The following is a 25,532-nucleotide window of genomic DNA, read 5'->3' as shown; positions in this document are numbered from 1 at the left end:
AATGCTACTTTAGACGATTTTTTAAAATTGTGTATTAAAATTATAAAACTATTCTGTCTACTGTAGTATTTCAGTATCAAAGTGTTCACTTCAATTATAAGTATCAATTTATCAGAGTTTTGCTTCAAAATATTCAGGAAATACATCAGAATATTAAAATATCTGTTACGTAATCACAAAATGCAGTTTTTTTCACACAATATTGTGCAAAATAAGTGAAAACTTAGAATTTTGCATAACTTTCAGGATAATTAGGCTATCGGTGGTCTGCAGGACTTTTGTGAGCATGTAAGCAATGTATATTTATGATTGAATTGAAATGAATACATAATATTCATAATCAGGATGGTATTTGAAGGGGGATGGGGGTGTATTTCCCCTATGGTTGTTAATTTTTTTACTGGTGGGAGTGGGTGGGGACTACATGTACAATTTATATAATATTCTTCCGATGTTTCAAGAGTATTATCAGACTCCTCCTCACTGATTTTTTGCTTGAAATATCACACTGCACATAATATTAACTTAAATATTTTTCATTGTATTTTGTTTACTTCATGTCCCTCTTCTACTCCTTCATTAACTGCAATGAAGAGGAGGCAGGCTAATAGCTAGAATTGATCTCCAGGGGAGGCTCACAAGTTATGGGGGGGGGGGGGTATAAATCAAGTCCAATTTTGAAAAGTTTGACAGTATTAAATGAAGGTTAATTTTGTGTGTTTCTTTTGGGGGCATTTATTAACCTGATATAAAATTTAGAAATATCACACAAATACTACAGTTTCTTGTATATTTTCTAATACATCTCTTGATTGATTGAGTTGGTGTTTTAAGTGCACTTTAAGCACAGTAAGGCTAATCGGGACTGGACCTACAGTTTAAAGTGGGATCCGAACCACTATGTGCTTTCACCGGGTTATCGAACCTGGAACCCCTTGATTACAAGGTGATGATGCTACCAGTGCACCATCGGGGAGGCCTACAACATCTCTTGAAGTGTTAAGCCCCTATCACACGGAACTGGATTTCTAGTAGGAATGCCCTAGTTGGCGCTGAACTAACTTCCTAGGTAGCAATCATGGCCGCCTGGCTGACTGCTTGACTGGTTTGGAGGAATAGGACATGTTCTAATTGCTACCTGCTTTCCTCGACTGGATTCTGTGGAACAGCCAATCAGAGCAAAGTTTCGCCATGTGAAGATAATCTGTGAGTGTGCAAAGGAGCACTTTTGTCTGTGGTTTCCGAGTGTTACTCCAGCAATGTATAACATATACAGCATGAAAGGCACGTTCAGTTACACCATCTATGCTGAGTGCAGGGCGTTTACATTTGAAACCACTAAAGTATTCTTTCATACGTGTGCGGTAAACATTGTAAAGTATGTATTTAAGCAGCGCCATTGTTTTGTACCTAATAGCGTTTTACACGAAATGTTATTCCTCTCGGCTGAATAGTTATCGGCTTTTAAAAATGTTAAGTGATACATTGTTTACATCTCAATCGGCCACCATTACAACTTCACTCGTGACCTCTAGATGGGAACAAAAGGCTATCGACAAGTACGCTGGTAAGTATCGTGTGAGGCAAAAACTAGCAAATTGATAGCAAGTCCAGCACCAACTAGGGCATACCTACTGGAAATCCAGTTCCGTGTGATGTGTTCTTTAATTGACTGCTATTGACATCCCTTATTACACACTCCATACTAGTTTTGATGATACAGATATTAATATAATAAAAGAAAAAATTCACAATATTCAATCATAGTGCCTATCCTACATTCCACCCTGACCGAAGCAATGAAACTCCCCTTCATTCCCAAAATTTTGGAACTGTTGACCCTTCACACAGATATGGAAGGAATGATGCCAGCCACAGATGCCTATCAAACAGGAGGCTGCAACAGGGACAGCAAAGGTACTCCTGTGAAAGAACTTTCTAAAGTCTAAAGATTCTTCTAAATACTTGCCTCTACTTAGACTTCTGCTCATAAACAAGATGATCGAATGTAATAGCTGCTGTTCACGTTCTGTGAATTTATCCTTCAACAAGTTGTAAGGAAAATAATATCTGCGGTCTACGTTTTAACTCTTCACTGCAAGCAAATTATTTAAAATAGTTTTAACTAATGTCAAGGATGCTGGCCGCAGTGCAAGGGGGGGACTCAGCCCCTCTCCTGGCTCCTGCATGGCTTAAGCCTGTGATGAAGTTGAATGATGAAATAGATGAGAGGAGAAAAAGAATCACTGACAAGTTCTTAATTTGAAAATATAACCAGGATGGTATTTGCAGGTGGTATTCCTCCCTCTGGTTATTTGCATCCCTCCCTCCTCCTGTTTCCAATATATATCTCATTGGCCTCCTCAATGACGTAGTGCTAATATCGTCACCTTGTAATCAAGATGTCCTGGGTTCGATACTGGATGGAGGCACTTTAGAGGTTGCCGAGGGTGTGAAACTGAGGCTGGGGCATCTAACTAGATTAGCGCCAAAACCTTATTTATGATTACATAAGCATGTTTGTTTGTTCGAGTTTTTTTGAGCACACAAAAGCTCATTGGGACTGAACCTACAGTTTAAAGTGGGATCCGAACATCTATGTGCCTCCACCAGGTGCGTGGTTATATATTTTAAGAAGCGTTGTATTTATTGTTGACAAGAATAAGTATATTGTAAAATCATGTAGCAATTCAAGCTAAGATATTACTGTTATTTTGATGTCATTATGTACGAATTAAATAAACACATACCTACAATAAACATGTAACAGTAACAGTTAAAATATTTTTAAAATAAGCCTATTATTTCCCCCCATTAAAACCACAAATACATAACTTTTTTTTTGTATTGAAAGAAGGTTGAAAGTAGGGGATTGCCATAAATTCATCTTACCAGGGTGACAATTTTATGTTGAGCTGCCCCTGACTATGTTAAAAAATAAAATAACACAAATACATGCTCTCACCTGGATATTAATGATAAGGATATGGGAATCGTTCCCATCTTTCTGCCACCCATGAGGTATTCTGATGCAGTGTTCTCCTGTTTGCTGCAGAAGCCAAAATAGACTCCTATGCCACCTGAGATTGCGATCATCGCGGAGAATACAAGATAGTCCACCCAATCAAAGTGCCGCATCTGCTGACTCAGATCGTCAATGGAGTTTGGAATTGTGGATTCCATGGAGGTGGACATTGTGGACTCCATTTTGGATTGAAATCAAGAATACGACGTGCTGAAAATAGAAAAGAAAATAGTTTCTGCATCACATTACATTACATGCACGAACAAAACTACAGTAAAAAAAAAGTAATTACATGATCCCTTGATAACCTGAACAGTGATATTTTATGATCTGTAATACAACAAGATAGTACTATAAGAAAGTGGGAAGTATTCATTTTGGTACAGAAATACTGGAGAATTGAAAGGATTGCATTTCTCACCAAACTTCCTCCGATAATTATCATCTAATATTACCAGAAAAAATTAGTATATAAAGCAAAATGAACAAATTTTGTTCACCCTTTAAAAAACACATGCAAAGTGTCCCAAAAATGTACACATGTTAACAGGAATATCAAAATCAAGTGTCCGTTGCATTTTGAAGCACTGGCATTGAATGATTTACATCCCAAGAAGAGTCCATACTCTAAATGTAGATGATCGGGACTGGAGAGAGCAGTTTTGTGAGTGGCACTTGTCAAACAGTTCCCAACAGATGGATTGGATTAATATTCAGAAGAATATCCTCTGCATTCACTATACCTCATGCCACTAGAATTTGTGTACAGGGATCTATTTTTGTGGAATCGCCTTAAGCAAGGAAGCTAGGTTTCATTGCATGTTAAATAACTGGGGAGATGTGAATCTTTTATTTTTCCACATGCAAAACTGACTCCTTGTTCCATCATTATGTTGTAATAATATATTATAATATTATATACAGGGACGTCGTTAGGGGGGGGCACCGGCCCCGGCAAACGTCCACGTGCCCCCGGGAAACTATTCTGTATTTGCTGGAAATTTTACTTTGATGACAAATATTGCAAAATAATTCTTCAGTAACTTTTGCTTGCAGTTTGAAACACTTCTTCAATTTTCAGTAGGACGAACCCAAGCAAGGCATTTCTTTCCTATTTCCCTCTTTCTTGCGTGTTGAACACAAACAGATGTATTGGGAGGGAATGCAGTTAATGGTTTTGTGGTCCGCCCCGGTCAGGGAAGTCTGACACCTATTGAAAACGCACTTTTCCTCTCTGCTGCACACCAGATTCAGGATAACCCAAAACACCGCACTTTCTCTTCATCTGGCCCTGCACTGGCACCATGGGCGCCGAAAGAACGACACAAACAGGAAGATTTAGCTGCGGGTGGCTAGAACTTTCTGGGTTTATTATTTTATGGTTCAGAAAAGATATCCCCATGCGTTCCAAATTCCAAGAACAGAATTCTATTGCTTGTCCCTTTTTCAGCGCGGGAATGAAGGACATAGCGGTTCTTCTCACATGCACTCAACCCTCCTGCTAATAACCTGCCCTGGAAGGAGAAAAAGGCCACTTTCTGAAAATTCGGAGAAACATCGAAGCGGTCTGTTCATCTGTTGATTTGGTGGACAGTTGATATCTGTCAGATAGTTTCAAGTAGGATTTGTGGTCCGAGCGGTGTAAACTTCTGTAAACGCGAGAAGATAGCATCACGAAGTGTTTGTGATCTCGTTTTCCTACATCGCGAGTAAAGTCGAATGAGAAGCTGCCAGAATGTCTTCCTCTGGAAACAATGCATCAGGATCGACTGATCGACCGAATATCCAACACATTGGCATTCAAAAGAGAGTCTGACTACCACACAAGATTCTGGGTTCGACTCCCACGGTGGTTGATCTCATGTATAATGAAGGCTAGGTATGTAGCAATTGTTTTTACAGCCGTCTGCATGCTCTATAAGTATTATGTTATAAAATTTGTATATATTTCTGACTTTCTGTGATGTTTCTTCATTTAGCCTCCACCTGCAAATGCGGAAGCTGCTGCTGCTGCTTATGTGGCTAGGTTGGCTAGACACACACATATAATTAACCCCTAGTAATACAGCGAATAGGGGCCTCCCCGATGGCGCAGTGGTAGCGTCGTCGCCTAGTAATCAGGGGTTCCGGGTTCGATACCCGGTGGATGTACAAGTGGTTCGGATCCCACTTTAAACTGCAGGTCCAGTCCCGATTAGCCTTGCTGTGCATAAAGTGGACTTAAAACAACACATCAATCAATCAATACAGCGAATAATACTTATATAATATAATCATGAGTTATGGAGAAGCAAATTACTTATCAAGCATTTTCTGTTTCTATTTGTTGTGTAGTGGTTAACAATGTGCACTACGATTTCAGGGGTCCTGGGTTCGAATCTCGGACTGGGCGTGTGTTCTTCATGATGGTCCTCTCATCAATTTCACATCATCTTCATCTTCACGATTAGCCAAAAAGTGTCAGAAAAGCGAAGTGAAATAACCAAATCAATAATTTCTATATTTCTATATTACGCCGCTTTTCTAGCTCTTGGGTTAAATGCGACGATGAGGATGAATTATGAACCGGAGGAATGGCGATGGGACAGACATGATACAACCATACCTGTCCAATGTCCGAACCTTGGACCTCTGGTTTCGTAGCGTGTTATACTCAGTGGAATTCTTAGGAAGAAAAACTGTAAAAGTAGGGTGAAAAGAAGCAAAGTTGTACGATGCATAAAAAGCCATGTTTAGTTCTTCTAAAACCTTCCTATTATCGAGTTCGTGTTTTAAGTTCACTGTATGCACAGTAAGGCTAATCGCGGATACGAACCACTATGTGCCTCCATCGGGTATCGAACCGAGGACCCCTTGATTGCAAGGCGACGACGCTACCACTGCGTCATCGAGGAGGCCGAGAAAAACTTACAATTAGTCAGTAAAATTAATATTGAGAGACAAGGCCTGCGAAGAGTTTTTTCATTCGGTTGCGCGTGGTCATCACATCGAGTCCCATAGTTTCGAGAGCAGAATTTGCTTCCATATCGCTTTCAAGTACTTCCCAAATTGTCCTCACGATGTTGGAACAGCACAGAAATTTTGGAACTAATACAAGCAGGCACGTACCCAGGAAAGGGGCTCGAGGGCTGCAGTCCTTTCCCGAAATCCTAGAAATATCTGATTTTAAATAATGTGTAGTAGTAACTAAATTTACTTCATTAACAGGATTAAACATATTGTATATGGTAAGTTGCAATATACTAAGAAATTCATCTTCAACGCATTTACTCCTCCCCCAACCTTTTCGTCGTTAGATGGCGGCTGCCGATAAGGGATAAGCCCCTTCCGAAATCAAATTCTGGCTACCGGCCTGAATCTTGAACCTTCGATTGATTGATTAATTGAACTGGTGTTTTAAGTCCACTTTATGCACAGTAAGGCTAATCGGGACCGGACCTACAGTTTAAAGTGAAATCCGAACAACTATGTGCCTCCATCGGGAATCGGATCCGGGCAGGTTGTTAAGCCTGCCGAACAAAAGACGAGAGCGTAATTATTTGAGCGTGTGGGAACTTTGTTTTATCCGGTGCCATCATATATTCAGTTTTCCACACATAAATAAGATTAATTTTTAGAAATTAGACGTGTGCATATAATTTGTTATCATCATCAGATGCCATAGAAGACTCGGGCCCGCACTTGAACTAAGAGATACCGGATTCGATTTCGGTATGAACTGTATACATGAGATGCCTAGCTTGAACTCATTACGCACACATTTCATATTTGCACTGTTGCCAAAACTTGTAAACCTGGTTCCAGCACTTTATATCTAAAACCACAGAAAAGGGTTTTATCTACTTCTCAATTTTCTTCCAGCAAATTTACAAATCTAAAGACTAAGAACATTGTTCTTGGTGTATCAGCATTAAGCTAATGAGTTCATTCTGCATTTAGTTTCCCGAATAATGACTGTGGATTTCGCGAGAATATATCCGTAGACTGTTGGGGTCTAGAAGAAAATGATGTTCCTTTCCAATTTATTGATTGATTGAGTTGTTGTGTTAAGTTCACTTTATACACAGTAAGGCTAATCGGGATTCTACAGTGTAAAGTGGGATCCGAACCACATGAGCATCTACCGGGTATCGAACCCAGAACCCCTTGAATACAAAGCGACGATGCTACCATGCGCCACCGAGGAGGCCCTTGCTCCTTTTCTATATATATACATACACACACACACACACACATATATATATATATATATATATATATATATATATATATATATACATACATATATAATGTATGTATACAGTATAGGCCTATATGGTGTATAAATGTTTGTTAATTTATAATAGTTTGATAGAAAAAATCTTACGTTTGCCCCCCCCCCCCAAACTGATCAACCTAGCTACGTCCCTGATTATATACATATGAAGACATATTAGAGTTGTCGTCTTGTAATCAAGGGTCTCTGGTTCGATACCCGGTGGAGGTACACAGTGGTTCGGATCCCACTTTAAACTGTAGGTCAAGTCCCGATTAGACTTACTGTGCATAAAGTGGACTTATAACACCAAATCAATCAATCAATCAATATGAAGACATATGTACCAGAAACATAAATAAAGCACAGAAAGTCTTCATATATATACTTTATTACATATAATGATAATTAATTGTAATTTGTTGTTTGTGGACCTCCCCGATGGCACAGTGGTAGCGTTGTTGCCTTGTAGTCAAGGGGTCCCAGATTCGATACCCGGTGGAGGCACATAGTGGTTTGGATCCCACTTTAAACTGTAGGTCCAGTCCCGATTAGCCTTACTGTGCATAAAGTGGACTTGAAACAACAAATCAATCAATCAATCAATCATAATTTGTTGTTTGCAAGAAAATTTTCAACAGAAAGTAACTATAAACAGTGGCGCAGGAACAGGGGTACATTGTACTGTACCCCCAAATTTTTGAAGGGAGGTACAATGTACTGTACCCCCTGTACCCCACTAAGATAATTTGACAGACGCAAGGTGCTACTGTTAAAAGAACTTATTTTCATCGCTCAATTAAAATATTTATATTTTTATAACTTAAAGATATAACTTACCACAGAAATTCAAACCATTGTAAACTTATTCTACTACATTATGCTTGCTACTATAGTGGAACCACGAGCAAAACAACCTGCGCAGACCCGCGACTCCTTTGCACCGTACCCCCACGAGTAGGGGAGCGGGAGAGTGAACCATGCTTGCTTATGGCCAGAGGTGGAGGGAAGAAGGGAAATCTGCGCGGGGACTTTTCGTCCTAGGGTTTTTTGCCTTGTGGTCGATCTATAGTTACTTCATTGACCTGTGTTCTTGGAAACCTCTTTAAGGAGATGAAAATTGTTAAAAATGTGTGTGGAACGATGGAATCAGATATCACGCTCCAGACGAATTCTCTTTTGCGTACGGGGGTACCCTTTTCTAAAGAAGTGGTCGCGTCGATTCGAAGATAAGATACAAATCTTCATGAGGAGAGTATATGAATTTTTCAAATGGAATTTTTCGAAACGAAATACTTACACAAACGGACGAGACACGACAGACCAACTTGGGGGGGGGGGTACAATGTACTCCTGTACCTCACCCATAATTTTCATAACTTTGCAAGAGGGTGTTCGGAAAACTATATATTAAGAGATTTCTTGGAAATATAGATAGTACTGCGGCAAGAAAAAGTTTCTGTTTCCTCTCAAATTTCAAGACGAGACTGAAATAAATCTCTGCAAAATCAAAGCGAGACGATACTTGATGTCCGAGAGGATCTCGTTCAAAACTCTGATATCATATTTTAAAAAATTGATTAAAATAAATTTAAATTACATACCAAGCGTATATCTTATTGATTTTTTCAAGTAAGTCGCATATTTTGTTTACTGTAATTGCAAAGTTAATAGATTAGTGACAGTTGCGAACCTGTGATGCCAGGTTTCATCTATTCAGGATAGAATTCCGTATTTCGATGGTTCGCAGCGTCGAAACAAGATGTAAAGCAGAAAAACGTTATTAAGAAAAGTTTATGTTTTCGTGACATATTGTACAGTCTTGGACACTGCTGGGTTGTAACGACCCTATTGAAGAAGCACTGAAGCAAGCCCTCGGTGTCTGACCACCAAACGCCTTGTGAGTAGACAACCCAAACAGCATTGCAATTCTGCGGCTTGTATATCAGTCAAGGCTATACATCTTGGGAAATTGAGCAGTGATGCCAAAGAGAAATACGAGATGAGGATTGTCGGAATTAAAGTCTCGTGTTCTCGACATGGAATAATACTCGGTCCACGTTACGTTCCTTTATTTAATGTTCTTTGGGAACGAACCTGACGGACTGGGTTTATATTTTCACTCCTTGCATTACACTAAGTTCTATATTTTACAATTATTGTAATGCTTTGAACGAAAATAATACCTAGAACAACATCAAACACACGTTCACACCACTCTTGTCACACACATGCACATGAAAACACACAGACAAAGCTAAATTTTAACTTCGAAGTGAATGTCCAAATAACAGTAAACGGAGAAGCATGGGATATTTCACAGAAAGAATGCGTCTATTTTTGACATACGTGGTTTCTATTAATAGACAATGAAACAATTATCAGTGAAATTAAGATGGATTTGCTTTTTCAGGTGTTGAGGAAGAAACAGACTGACTGGAGAAAAGAAAATGAAGTGTTATTGATAGTGTGTTGGTTAGCGTGCAGAGTTTTCATCAGCGAGGCCTGGGTTCGATCACCACCATGGGCAACTTTTTTTATTTTTTCTAGCAGTGAACAAGTATATTATATTGTTTTCTAGGCATTATGACGAAAGGATAAACACCAAATTTAATATTTTAATCTGTCCTTTCATTCTTCTAATAGGTTCTCTATCACAAGGGATATAGAGATTCTCTATCTTGGCGAAGGATATCTTCTCACTGGTTCCGTAGCTACGATTCTTCATATCTACTCACGAAATACCATGAATCTAACGAAAACACACAGATATAGTTACAACAAGATACACACCTCTCATCGAAGGTTTCAGGCTTGAGTTCTGGATTTTTTGCGAGGGTGATTATTTCTGGGTGTCTATTTATCATCCTCGTCTAAAAAACATTCCTCACTATTCCCGTGATTAATTTAGGGGGAGACCAAAGCTACTCAAATAACAAAAGTACAGAAAATGCAAGACACACCTGCCAGGCCATGTTATACTTTGGGAATAAGCAATCTGAAAATAAACTTTCGGTTTAGTCGACTACTTGCAAAAACGTTTCGTGCTGTCTCGTTTGGAGTTTTGGCTATCGTGTCGGACTAGCATGCGAGTAACCTGAGTTCGATCACAGCGGAAGGTAACTTTTTTTGTCAAATTTCATCCAACCTTATTTATGAAACTGAGGTTTCTTCAAAACCTTTTGACTTACATGCCACTTCGTATGTCGGTAATCTGAAAGCAGCAAAGGTCAAAATTTATTGTTCCGAAGCGACGATGTATTTGTGTGTAAATTGGAAAATTGCAAGGGCGTTGCAGGAACATGATAACTTGAAATTAAAGAGTTTTCTTTTAAAGGGAGTAATACTATTTTGGGGAAATTCTGCCTCATTGTCGTCGTCCCTCCTCCCTTGGGAAAATACCTTGCTTGTTCCTTCCTGGAAAAAATCCTGAAGACGTCCATGTATCAGCGGCGTTAAAAATTTCATTAAATGTCCATACATCACCGTTGACAAGCACATATAATATGCATGTAATGATACAAGAAAACACAGCTTTTAAAGGCTTCTTTTTATGACAGTGAAGAGAAGAACAACACGCGTAAGTAATACTTTTAAAAGAGAACAATCTAGCCAGAATTGGTGTAGCATAATTATAATACAACTGGCAACACTGGATCTGTCTGGCAAAGGCGATGTCTCTACCATGTACGGATAAGTCGAACGCAACGTACAGCGCAGCGAACGAAGTTCTCAACCCCGAAAGCACACACAAACAAGCTATGTACCAGTTTCACCCTTCTCCCCTCTTGAAACGGGCACAAGACCAATGCGCTAGCCGATTGCACTGAGTCACCTGCAAGGAACACGGAATACGGCACAAAACGAAGCTGTCTGTTGTATGGGGGAGGTGGGTCGGACAAATCCGCAAAGCAGAAAAACTGATTGCTTGAAATGATTCGTAACCCATTCAACACATAACATTCAAACTCTTATATCTAAGAGTCACAATACAAAATAGTACATCTCAATACAGAAATACTATTTACGTAATTCATATTTCAACTTACATCAAATGAACAATTTACGTACTATAGCTCTCTCTTTTTCTCTCTCTCTCTCTATTGAGCGAAAACAGCATTCTTGCATTGTTTTTACCAATGTTTAATGTGCATGACTGATTGATTGATTGATTGATTTAGTTCATTTTATTTCTCTTCTTCGTCGCTTTTGGCTAATCGCGAAGATGGGGATGATCGATGTTATGATTAAATTGATGAACGATACACACAAAGATCGTAAACTCGCCTCACTTAGTACTCCAGATGTTTGTTTCTTTATACAGCATATTTGCAGAAGATACAATTCAACATACAAGTGTATAAACAAACTTATTATTAACTTCGTTGACCCTGTACAAGCCCATGTCGGGATTTGAACCACAGCACGGATACCTGACGTCGTAAGGTGCTGTGCTGTAGAGCGACCACAAACAAAAAAGCTTCGGCCAAAAGTCCCCACGCACCCGTTCGACTAGGGCCATAAGGAAGCATGATACACTCTGTCCCTCCCCTCCAAGCGGGGCGATCATACAGACAAACAACTAGAGTACGTGGAAACAGGACTGCAGGCTCTTTTCCATGTGGTTCCACTACAAGGTCCGTAGACCGCTAGTTTCCCCCGCTCTTGAAGGTCTGGTCATAACTCGCCTTTTTTTCCAGCCCCCATGTTTACAACCCCTGCAGGCTTTCCGTGACGTCATCAAGATGAAACTTCTCCGAGTGTCTGCTATTTTCAGCACTGTAAAGCATACAACGGTCTTGTTTTTAAAAGAAAAAGCACATATTCAGAGCATCGCAACACAACTTACACAGAATACAGGAATGTAATGGTGCATAGAAAAAAAATATAAGTAAGCAAAAACACAAATTTACCCACGGTTAGTGCTGGAAAGAATTGAAAAAAGATCAGCTGTGGATCCATTGCTTTTGCTTTATGGTATTTGTCCTTTTAATTTTTTTGGATCCTGCGGTTCAAATATCGACAATATTGACAAAACACGAAGTACTTTCTGTTGTTTTGCTTTTACAATTTTTCGTTTTGTATTGAACAAACAAATGATAAGACTGATCAAGATTTTTGTTCTCGAGGTCACACACACACTTACTCAGAACATTTTTTTCCTAGCGCATCTTGCCTTCACACTAAGGATGGCCAAAAAATATGACGTCACAGTTTCACAACCACCTCGGCTTGCTCAAAAGGGGCGTTATGAACAGACCTTCCAAAGCAGGCGGCAAACAAGTTAACGGACCTTGAATTATATGACTACAAAAGTTCCGCTGTGTTTGTTGTAGTAGCTCTATATAACATTATACACGTTTAAAGTAGGAGAGTAATTTGCACTCAGAATTTCTGCACACTGCAAACTACTGACTGACTTGATTTTCGACTTGTCATATTTTTCCTTGTAGAGTGATGTCTCTTTTATTCCTTGGTTAAACTCTAAAGTGTTGCAATTTTAGTATTGTCATAGTTGTACAAAGTCTCTTCTCAAAAATACTCCGTAACTTCCTGAAGCTCTCTAAAAGTTTGTAAAAACACTTGATTTTGTACAGTAGTAATAAACTTATCTTGAATGTACATTATATAACTTCAATTTTGTCGCTCTAAAGTTTTCTTAACGTAATTCCATTGCTCGGTTGTCAATATATTTTAATGCCTTATTTGAATGAGCTAATGTAGTGCCATCTATCCGAGAAAGCTTGAATCATTGTTAATGTTAAGGTGCATTGTTTAAGATGCTTGCTTGCTGTTGTCTCGGTATTGCACCAATTTTAAGAAAGATTTCTTAGGACTGGAAACTGAATCTTTGCATTTATGCTTTGATATAGTGAAAATAAAAGTTTTCGCATCTTGTTTCCAAAGGGGAACTGCTGTATAACACGGGAATTGAAATGCCAAAATGGCCCCACAATGTTTTCCATGTGCAAATACCACGTGTCACTTTAACAATAACATTTGAGCTTTCTTTGTTAGTTCTCCTGGGTAGCTCAGTTGGTTAGAGCAGGTGGACTTAAGGTAAGTCGGGTCTGCGAGTTCGAGTCCACCGCAGGAGAACGATGATTTTTCTCTTTAGAAATTACATTTTTAATTTTTTATCTAGTTTTTTAACAAATATATTTTATGTTTTTAGCAACACGTATTTCATTTTTGATAGATAAATTTCGGATGTTCATGTGTGCAAATCTAGAAATGACGTTATATCTCATTACTGATTGACTGTTTTTCTTGGTGATTTTTTCTTTGAGTGGCGTGTCATTGCATGGACGTCCGGAAGGGGGCAAAGGAGGGCCACTGTCTCCACCTGGAAAATGAATGTTCACCTAAAAAGTATATATTTCACACATGATTTCATTTCAGTCAACGTAATTTATGTTAATTATTATAAGGGCTTTGGAAGGGACCTGATAATTTCAGACTGAAGCTGTGTTTTTTTTTTTTTGAGGAGGTATCGCTATTATGGGAGAAAATATGTCTCTCTTGCCCACCCCCCCCCCCCTCTCTGGAAAAAATCACCTTGCTTGCCTCTCTCTGGAAAAAATCCTGCGGACGTCTATTGCTTCATTGACTCCTATTTCATTTCCTCTTTTCCTTGGCATGGCGAGTTGCTGATCGGAGTTTCTTTTCAGTTCTGCTACTGTCGCTTGAAGTTTACATATCACTTCGTTTGGTCCTGGAAGTGGCTACTCGCTGCTGTCGGTGTGTCAGGTGAATAGCCCGGGGAATTACCGCTGTGCCTACATGCTTCTGGGTGCGACGTTAGACTCGCTTTAGATGGGAGCATTTTCTTTAACATTTTTGCTAGCATAAATGGCTATGTAAATGCTCTCAAAAAACTTGCTGCAGACAGTACTTTACATAGAAGCATTTATTGTTCCGAAGCGACGATGTATTTGTGCATAAATTGAAAAATCACAGTTATTAGCGAAAAGCATGCAGCCATGTTATCATTCAGATCGCTTCCTAGTTGTCAGTGCTAATATGGCAGTAGTTACATTCTGTCAACGCACCAACTTTCACGTTCTCCGTAAAATTATTACCTTTCTACGTTTCAAAATCGTGAGTGCTGTCTAAAGTAAATATTTGATACTTGTGTTTGCATGTTCGAATCCAAAGTAATAAAATTTTTCCCCAGCAAATGACATTGAAACCCTTAATAACTGTTTTTGCAATGTGATATTGATATCATATATTGAAATAATAAAAAATGGAGAATTTCGCTTAAACCATCTTTAAAATGATCATACCCTGATTTGAAGCCTAAGATGCACGAGAAGAAAGCCTAAGTATTGCATTGAAAACTGCAGAGAACAATGACTGACTTATGAACAGTGAAAGGTTTTTCTATGCTTCGATGGGCTTTTAGTTATTACTATAAATAAACAAGGGAGAAGAACGCATGTTGGTTTGATGAACTAAACTGTAAACTAAAAGTTTTAAGTAAAGAAAGAAGACACGTTCACGATTTAAAATATGACATTCAATTTTAGGCACATTCCACCAACTGAAAGAGTATTTTCAAATTTAATAATATTTGGATAACCGACAAATCCAAAATTGACGTTGAGTCCGTAAAGCACTTGATAATTACAGAAATATAATTTTACTTGAGAATGACCTTAATTTTGTTTCTTGATTGTGGAAATAATGTGTTGCAACGAGCAGCAGTATGTTTTAGAGAGTGTGTACTGCATGAGAATACTGATGTCATTTTTAGTTTCCTAATCAAATAAAAATGATTAATTTGAATCCATAAAAAGGAAAGGCTTTTTTTCTTTACAGCTGTTCATGATAGAAATTCAATTGCAAACAATTATCAAATTAACAAATATTTCTCTTACATATTTTTGGTATGTGCTCGTATGCTTTATACTCTGTATGTCTAGTGTGGTTTGCCTGTCCCAAAATAGTAAGCTGAAGACAAACCTCTGTCGGTTGTAACTCGTGAAACTTTTTGTTCCAGCTTACAAATCACATGAAATACCTTCGCTCGCTTCAGTGTGCTGGTCTGTATGCACAAGGTTATGTTTGACTCATAAGCAGATATCACGTGATTCCGCGGCCAACCGTCAGAACTGCGGAGAACCTTTTGTAACTTTGCGAGGTCCCTTCGCATCCCTGATGAAGCGCATGCTCCGTGTGGTCCTGGCATAACTAGCAAAACCCGCCCTCAAATGTCAAGATGAGGACAAATTGAAGTGGGGATCTGATCCCTGTGTCCCCTCCGATTTCCATGAAAATTAGCATTTGTATAGAGGGGCCCAAAGGAAGAAATACGTGTTTTTTGTTTCGGCTAAAAAACGGCTTTAGGGGGCAAAACCTCCCCTGTAATGTCAAGATGAGGAAAAATTGAAGTGGGGATCTGACCCCGGAACCACGTATATCTGACATAGGAAGAACACGCTTATATAATTGGAACACACACATCACAGAACTGTAGGATTGTCGGTACCAAACACAGTGCAATTGTAGAGAGATGCCGACTTCATAGACACCGTTGTTCCCGGATAGGGATGGGCATAACAATAGGCGGACCAGAGCAGGGTAACGGAGCATCAAAATAGCGGCACAAGGGAACCATCACATTGAAAACCGCCCCCATTGTTGCTTCCACGATGTCAATGTACATACTCGTCACAGTAATGGTACTTCTAAAAAAAATGATTTAAACATAATGTTCGGTTACACCATGCACATCTGATTACCGCACTGCACCACAGACATCACTTATCGGATTACTGTCACCACCAAAACAGAATGCCACCGGATTCTCAAATGGATGTGACCTTTCGGGAAGATACCCACTCTTATACCGTGCGTATTGGAAGACGTGTCAAAACCTGGGTGAGGACAACTGGTTATGTGTGAGTGATTGTAGTTTGATAATGTTATTGCGTAGGTGGAGATTAATGTCACTGTGTAGTAACAGGACAAGATCGGAAAACAGTCGCACGAAATTTTTCCAAATCCTAAATCCATACACAGTCAATCCTTTAGGTATTGTCAACAGAGTAGTGTTTTTGTCCCGTGGTGTCACCTCTCGCATAACAATATCACTATATCCACTCCACGAATCCAATAGCAGAGCACCGAAATCACCTGTGTTTTGGAAGTACATCTCCTTGAGCCAGGTCTTAAAGTGATTTGTTGTCAGTTTCCCCGATGTAGAGGCTGCAATGAACACATTTGCTGGACGGAACAGTGTTCGGTTGACATAGGGTCCAAAGGTACCTTCGGGTTCCTTCAGAACAACAAAGAGAGGAGACAACACCTCTCCCGTGGCCGAAATAATTGGTTGAATGGTGTAGCTCTGTGTTGTGGATGCAACAGATTGCACGATTGTTTCCACTTTCTTCGTTCTCTTAATAGCTAGGGTGTGACCACTGTGTATTTCTGAATTAAAACCACTTTGATCAGAGTTAAACACATTTCCGACAGAGTACTGTGCAATACATGATTTAACAGTATCCACAAAGCCGTCACGTTCGTTCTGAACATGTTCCCCCTTGCCAGCAGATGTGCATGTAAATGAATTTGGTGACCTTGCGGGAAACGATGTGATGTGCTTTCTTGAATTTCCAAAGCCAAAACCGTGACTCTGTAAACCGAGGAACGTCCAATTCAGCTTTATCTTGCAGAGCCCATCTCCGAATATCAATATCATGAATTGGAACCTGTGCTTGCACGGCATCACTAAAGTTTTCTAAAATGTATTTGGGAACCTGACCCAGCTTTTCTTTCCGTGTTCCTCCTGCACGTACCTGCTCTTCGTAGTTGCCGTGTTGAGGTAACCTTCTTATACTGATTTTGAACGGTGGTCAGACACAAACGTCGCTCCTGTCCACTCCTCCAAAAGTCAACTGCTCTTTGTTTATATCCAATGGATACAGTATGTGGTGAACAATGGTCGGTATAGTCTTCTTCCGTGTCATCATCTGTATCTTCCAAAGCGTGTGCATACGTATCGTCTTGCTGGTCAAAGGCCAAGTAAGTAGCAAATTCAACGATTTACGCAGGACCTTCGGTACACTTTTCAATCACGTCCTTCACAATGTCTGCGATATATGCCTCCTCTGCTGTTAAAGGAGATGGGCTACTGGCATTAAATGCCTGTATTAAAAGTGTGACCACGTTCACTACATTCAACATGGTACCTCCACATGCGCGCCGACTACGTGGGTGCTCCGGGGCTCAAGCACCCACATAAATAATCTTGTGGGTGCGCCGCACCCACAAGATTTTTAGTTTGATAAAAACAAAATAAAGTAAATATTTCTCACTTGCCATTATCAAAAAATAATAAGCAATTAAAACATTGAGATGGAAGTTAAAATTTCTAACCTCTAAAACATAATTGTTTCAAATGTGTTTGTGCAAAGGCAACCAAGCAACACATTCCCCCGTTCCTTGCCTGTCTCTGGCCAAGTCAAAGGCAGTCCCCACAATAACAATGGAAGTATATTGACATTGCCAAAATTGCAAACAAATTCATAAGTGCAAATGATGTAAGAAGGAATGTGTTTTATATTGAAAGTTAACACGTCATGATTATCATTATTATTATTTTGTACATAAAGTTAATCATTTTGTAGTTTCTCTTCACAAACAAAATCCTTGCATAGTTCTTTCTGCAATACAATTAAAATTATTTGCATTTATGAATATTTTTTCATTTTAATTTGTATGAATGTGGTATTTTCTTTTAGTAACGTGTTGATAATATCATTGCCTCTTGCAATCATTGTGCATATAAGTTGTTTAAAGTATACAATACTTGATAATTACAGATCTAACCGCTATTGATATGCACCCACAGAAATTTTGGAAAGTCGGCGCCCTAACCTCCATACAGAACGATTGTCCTTATTTTCTTCTGTGAGCCATTATATACGGGGTCACACGTACGGAATTTGGATTCATGATGTTTTATCGTACATACCATCCCACCACAGCATACCTGATAATTGTGTGTAACTGTGGCCTCCTGGCACCATTTCACGTTTCCTTACTCTTATCTCCTCTGCTTGTGAGGTATCTCCTGATAGACTGCCCATCGTTGATACGTCGTGGTGGGTGCGTTGCACATGATTTGTGTCAAGCATGTATCGTATCTTATGAAACGCATTTTGTCACATTGTATGCTCTCGCGTGGCATATTTGCCTTTCTTCGTCTCGTCCATGATAGCTGTTTCCCAGTGACATGCACTTCATATCTCAAATGCTCCACTTGTGTATCTGCCAGTTTTGTAGCCGAAAAAAAAAACACGAATTTCTTCCTTTTGGCCCATCTATACACCTGCCACGTTTCATGGAAATCGGAGGGGACACAGGGATCAGATCCCCACTTCAATTTGTCCTCATCTTGACATTTGAGGGCGGGTTTTGCCCCATAAAACCAATTTTAGCCGAAACAAAAAAAACACCTATTCATTCCTTTGGGCTCCTCTATACACCTGCCAAGTTTCATGGAAATCGGAGGGGGACACAGGGGTCAGATCACCACTTCAATTTGACATTTGAGGGGGGTTTTGCCCCCTAAAACGGTTTTTAGCCGAAACAAAAAAACACGTATTTCTTCCTTTGGGCCCCTCTATACACCTGCCAAGTTTCATGGTAATCGGAGGAGGACATTTAGATAACCTCCCTTGTCAGTATTTTCTTTTCAATACAACGCTCTATAGATGTCTGAGAAGTGAAAATACCGAATACTAGAAGGCATTGGATGTAGTACACATCTGCCATAAATTGTTTAAATATTTCCTGGTTGGGATGGCTCAATATAGAAGGGGGGATCCTCCTCACACCCTTTCATCTCACCCTGCATCTTTGTTCGCAATTTTCACATTTCGAACTCCTGATCTTCCGTTTCGTTAAATTCAAAATGAGCTCAGAACAAATAAATAAAAATTATTTATGCAAATTTTGCATTAAATAACAGAAAATTCGAGTGTGCTGTTCTAAAATAAAATATTTCTCATGTCTTCACATTATATATACACATACATAGCTAGCTATATGAGAGGCTGAATTTTGTACCCCCCCACCAAATGAAAAAAAAGTTTCTGCGCCACTGACTGTAAATGTAATTTATAAAATAACACAAAAGTAATTTACAGTTAATTTTCAAGTACCGGTAACTGAAACCGAGTTACTTTTTTAAATCATCAACTATAACTGTAAATCAGTTACTTTTAAAAAGTAACATTTCGAACAACCCTGTCTGGAAGAAAAAATCACACAGAGTGCGAATGTCCATGGTTTCAGAGACTTCACAATTTCATTGAAACCAAAGCAACATACATGTAAGCAGAATAGCATAATTTCCTCACCACGTTTGTTGCACTGATAAGGAAGCTTATACTTCAGTCATCTGTATAAGCAGTTTGTTTTGACACATAACATAAATATGAATTACATATCACGAAAGTCAATTCATTTATATAACATTACCAGCTACCTAATAAGACTTCATCCATCAGGCATCACCACCTTGATAACGTATAAAAGCGTTATCTTATCGGTAACCTCTTTCATTCTAGTTAAAAAAAAAAATTCCCTCCATGTCAAAGGAAATACTTTGCTCCTTTCATCTTATTAAATGTTTACATACATTATAGTGATGAGGTTTACATTAGTACATCACTTATTTAAATAATTTCAACTTCTAGTAGCCAGTCGGAAATAAGAAAATAAACTCACTGAAATTACAGCACCTACACCCGATTCAACCATCCCTCCAGCCTCCAAATGTCGCCATCGTCGTCTTTTTTTGGCTCACACCACCTACTAGAGATTTCCAGCCAAAGGTGCCGAATGTGCTCCTTAACATTCTTCAGGGAATGGGGCTGTTCATTGCCAAACTTTTCCGGTGGCGGCGCCACCCCTGTTGTATCCCTAAAGAATTTCGTTCGTCATTTGGTTGCCCTAAGTCTAAGCTTTACATTGGAGCGCGATGGGATGGCTATTCAAAAGTTATTTTCAAAGAAAGTAAGAATTTCTCGTGTAAATCGATAACAAAAATTGGTCTAGGAAAGCTTTAAGATTATGCAGCAAGTCACAAGTTTCCGAAAATTACATTCTCCTGAACCTAAGAATTAATATATTAAAGCGCAACGACAGTGTTGCGCAAACGGGCTAAATATAGTTTGTTTATGCACAAAGAGCACTAAATTTGACATAATTTGGGTCGTCCCTAGCTGCCATGGGTCGATAATACAAAAATTTAGATTTTTACACTACCCTTTGTTTTTCCCCTCTGGTTGCGAGCATGTATCATTGAACGGCGGGAGTAGGAATCGGAGAAACTAACAAAATTATAAAGAAAAATGCATTAAGTGCGTAAGCGCATGATATTTATTATTATAACTTAATATTAACGTATGTTCCCATTGTATTAAGCAGACATTTTCCCCTCGTATTTTAGTCCTTTTTCTTTTTTTTCTTCGGTAACAACAAATTTAAAATTATAATTCCTGTAAATAAAAAAAGGTAATAACTATTGGTAGGGATGGAAAAGAGTAGGTATATAGATCTTGCTCAGCATAGGGACAGATGGAAGGAAGGCCTGTGTTGCTGCAGTCATGAACCTTCGGGTTTAAGGAGGCTAGAGATTTAATTAGTTAGTTAATAACTATTCTCGATAAATGTGTGCATGTAAAACAAAGGACCATATTTACTAGCAACGTGAAGAAGTATATCACGTGAAAAAAGTGAGTTATTAAAAACAAGTATAAAAATAAAAGTACAGTCGCTCGAAATTGTTATGTGATATTCTTTACCGGATTCACAACAATAAAACACTTATATTGTGAAAATTGCAAGTGTCGATAACAAGTGCTGTGCAAATTTTAAGGAATTTTTAGTTCCGATATCTTTCCTGTTGTTGACGATCGTCTTTTCAAAAATCTTACTTTTAGAGCACTGATTATTCAACTATCATGTTCAGACATAATATATGAGGTTAAGTTGAAATTAAACATGCAATTTAATGTAATAGCAACATGTTCAGCATCAAATTCTCCATGTTTAAATTGGAGAACAATTGCCCATCAAAAGCGTGGGGACACAACAGGGGTGCTGCCACCTACAATAATAGTTTGCTTTGACCAGGCCCACTATATCCTACATTGTCTCTTATTGAATGTTGTTGTCCTTTCTGTTCCTTTGGTACTACCACAGACAGTACTACGTCTTGTGATTTGGTTTGTCTCAAGTGTTTAAGGGGATTATTTATTTCTTTAATAGAAGATTCCAAATACAGCATTTGCCATTTTACATTGGAACGAATTAACAGAACACAGGACAAAAATAATAACATAAAGCAACAAAAATAATAACATAGAATAAGATTACATGTGGTTAAGAGACTTACATTCTTTTAGTTAACTTTCTTCTAAAACGGTCAAGATTTTCAAAAATGTCTATTTGGCATCTTAGATTATTATATTCGCTGGACAGTCTTTTAAACAGAGAACACTGGATGAGGCACAATCTTGGCTTCTGAGAAGCAAAAAGTTGAGTGCGATATTGTGTTTCTGGGCGTTGTAAAGTATCCACATGACCGCAGTACGAGGTTCAAAGATGAACGTTGATATGGATATTGGAAATGGGGTTTCTATGCGTTGTAAGTTTGTGTACAAGGTATCGCGATGTTGTTGCCGTAAGTGGCATCAGGTGGCATTGGAAGAACAAGTGATTGTGTATATATATATATATATATATATATATATATATATAGGGTGTATCAGAAGTCCCTTATCACTCCTTGTAAAATCCGCAGTGATGTATTTTCATGGAATTTGATATGGGTGATACATAATAGGTCTAGGGGACACCTTTTGGATTATGTCACGCGGACGGCCGCCATCTTGGTTCCGCCATATTGAATTCAACTTTTTTATTTAAAATGATAGGTGGGTCATGTGATACATGACCATAGACTAGAATTTCGTCAGGATGTCAAATCTGAAATCAGATTTCATGTAACTTCATTTGGTGAAAAGTTATTGGCAACTGAAAGTGATGTTCATCTGTTTGTTGCAGGTGCTGAACCATGCCGTTAACAACTGAGGAACATCCAGAAGTGCCCATGCAGTGGCTGCCGATTTCAACCTGTGTCATCCAGAACGTCACCCTGTGTCACATGTTGCAGTGGCACAGTTATTAACCAAATTCGAGGAGACGGGGCGCGGTCTTGGACAGACCACGTAGTAGACGACCACGGACAGTCACGGATGAAGCACAAGCTACGGCAGTGTTGGCTTCCTTCTCGACGTCACCACAGCGAAGCACACGTCGTATAGCAATGCAATGTGCTATGAGTCACAGTTCAGTGTACCGGGTGCTACAGAGGCACAAGTGGCATCCGTATAAGGTGCAAATGCAGCAACACCTCTCCAAGGACGATCCAGATCGCCGCGTGCAGTTTTGTGAGTGGGCTATCGCGCAATTACGGCTAAATCCAAACGTCGCTATGCAGATACTCCATTCCGATGAAGCGAGGTGAATAGGCAAAACATGCGCTATTGGTTGCCGCATGGACAGATCCCTCCAAAATGACCGGTGCAGGGAAGATTATGGTGTGGGCAGGCGTATGAAGAACACGGATAATCGGTCCTTTTTTCATTCAAGGGAATATAGCGGAACGATACCTGGGGATGCTACAGGAAGAGATACTGCCAGCTCTGATGTCGGAAGATGGTACATTTCCCAGGTTTTTTCAACAAGATTGTGCGCCTCTCTATTATGGCGTCCAGGTGCGTCAGTACCTGCATAAACAATTTCCTGGGGCATGGATTGGTCGACGTGGGCCCGTTGAATGGCCTGCCCGATCACCAGACCTAAGCCAATGGACTTCTACCTTTGGGGACACGTTAAGGCTATGGTGTATGGTGTGAAAATTCGTGATGTTCGTCATCTGGAACAACGTATCATGGCTGCCTTTGAGCAAATTTCATCAGATACCTTGCTCGGTGTCCACATACATTGGGAGAAGCGTCTGCACACGTGCATTGCCCAACACGGACAACATGTGGAGCACATTCTGTATAGTGGAACCACGAGCAAAACAACCTGCGCAGACCCGCGACTCCTGTGAACCGTATCCCCGCGAAAAGGGGAAGGGGAGAGTGGACCATGCTTCCTTATGGCCCGAGGTGGAGGGAAGAAGGGAAAGCTGCGCGGGGACTTTTCGTTCCAAGGTTTTTTTCCTTGTGGTCGATCTATAACAGGTAAACATAACTTTTAGTTGCCAATAACTTTTCACCAAATGAAGTTACATGAAATCTGATTTCAGATTTGACATCCTGACGAAATTCTAGCCTATGGTCGTGTATCACATGACCCATCTATCATTTTAAATAAAAAAGTTGAATTCAAGATGGCGGAACGAAGATGGCGGCCGTCCGCGTGACATACTCCAAAAGGTGTCCCCTAGACCTATTATGTATCGCCCATATCATATTCCATGAAAATACATCACTGCGAATTTTACAAGGGGTGGTAAGGGACTTCTGATACATCCTGTGTGTGTGTGTGTGTGTATATATATATATATATATATATATATATATATATATATATATATATATATATACATACAGTGCGTCCATTTCGATCTTCAGCCGAGAGATCGGGAGAATCGTGACGGGCGGCGCTGGCGGAGATGCCGACATTTGCGGCCTGTAATGCCCGCTTATTTTTATGGACATATGCAGACATTTATATAAATATTGCAAAACGAGCACTAACCTGTGTTATAATTTATCACCTGTAATTGATACAAGTTCTGCACTTATATACACAAAAAATACGCTTTAGAAACGATGTTAAGAGCCACAGATAATAAAACATTTTAATCATAGTTTTGACCAGTAATGTCCTGCTTAAGTTTATATCCTTGAAAGAGTTTTGTGTCGACGGGGTTCGTTTGGAGGTTTCGAATGTGCAACACTGTATCAAGATTACGCTGTAGACGAAACCGTTAAAAGTCAATGGTGTTCGTGAGCTTCCTTGCAATCCGAAATCTCCGAGCTCGAGTTTCTTGTTCCCTCGCAACAGAGCTGTGAATATGTGAATATAGTGGCGAGCAGATGTAAACCAAGAGCGTGTTAATTTCGTACTGTGCGCAAGAGTGTTATTATTGGTTACTTGCCGTTACTTGTTTGTGTTATTGCAGTGTGTATGTGTGTTGTGTCAGTGAGAGGATTGGAATGCCAGCCGTAAGGTTCACGTTACGAGGAGGGCTGACAAGTTCTCGGCCCGACCCAGAAGGACTTTAGCTACAGGCACGAAAGTTTCAGGCTATTCAACGTATTCTCCCCGAAAGTCTACACACTTGGCACTTGGTGGATATCAGTTTGAACAACTCTTATAACACAGGTTAGTGCTCGTTTTGCAATATTTATATAAATGTCTGCATATGTCCATAAAAATAAGCGGGCATTACAGGCCGCAAATGTCGGCATCTCCGTCAGCGCCGCCCGCCACGCTTCTCCCGATCTCTCGGCTGAAGATCGAAATGGACGCACGGTATATATAAAGCACAACACAATAACACAACCTAGCAAATATAACAGCAATCTCACGTTATAAAGTCTGTAAACAAACTGAATTGGCAACATCTCATTTACTCCACGTGGACTTGACATGTCAGTTCCTAAAACGGACGCTATTGGTGGGAAAGGTTTGAGAGGAGGATTTACTGGGCTCTGTGGACTTTATATGTAGTTGTCAGAGGGAAACTGATCTTTCCGAACTTTCTTTGAAGTAAAGTGGCGTCCGAGACAAGACTGGGACTTTACTATAGCCACTCAGAGATCCTGGATGAGAGTTTTACATTCAGTAATCCTCCACCCACAAAACCCACTTCACACTGCAATTGTTTCTTGACACGGCCACCAGAGTCCGCTTGTGCTTGGAAGAACTGGGCTCGAAGGGAAGAGTGTACGGATGGAAATGTACAGTGTGTGGCCCGGTAAGCTGACGTAACGTACCTGCGTAAATACGCAGATGTATGCTTCCCTTAAGAACTCTTCCCCTCTGTTTTAAAGGAATTTCCCACCTGTTGGAACAGACGTTGTCCATTACTTGAGCGGTGCTTTTCTTTCAATTTTCGAACCTTGCATTGCATAAATTATAACCAATGATTGAGAGTTAACTTACTAATTTTTTTTAAAAAAATGTTGCCAGGTCATATCAGGTTTGCACGTC

General features: G+C 39.6%; 1 protein-coding gene across 3 annotated transcripts in view; it reads right to left on the bottom strand.

The window, feature by feature from the left end:
• LOC145981536 (sodium-coupled monocarboxylate transporter 2-like) overlaps positions 1–25,532 on the bottom strand; it is a 160,369-nt gene that overhangs the window by 50,329 nt on the left and 84,508 nt on the right. For all 3 annotated transcript variants that reach the window (XM_083114845.1, XM_083114843.1, XM_083114844.1), the window contains exon 2: positions 2,966–3,235. In XM_083114845.1, the coding sequence (XP_082970971.1) occupies positions 2,966–3,207 (242 nt within the window). In that variant the 5' untranslated portion in view covers positions 3,208–3,235. The remainder of the gene's footprint in view (positions 1–2,965; positions 3,236–25,532) is intronic.

This window comes from Lepisma saccharinum, chromosome 29 (assembly GCF_977018435.1).
Source record: "Lepisma saccharinum chromosome 29, izLepSacc3.1, whole genome shotgun sequence".
Classification (NCBI taxonomy): domain Eukaryota; kingdom Metazoa; phylum Arthropoda; class Insecta; order Zygentoma; family Lepismatidae; genus Lepisma; species Lepisma saccharinum.
This window is presented reverse-complemented; position numbering and strand designations above follow the sequence as displayed.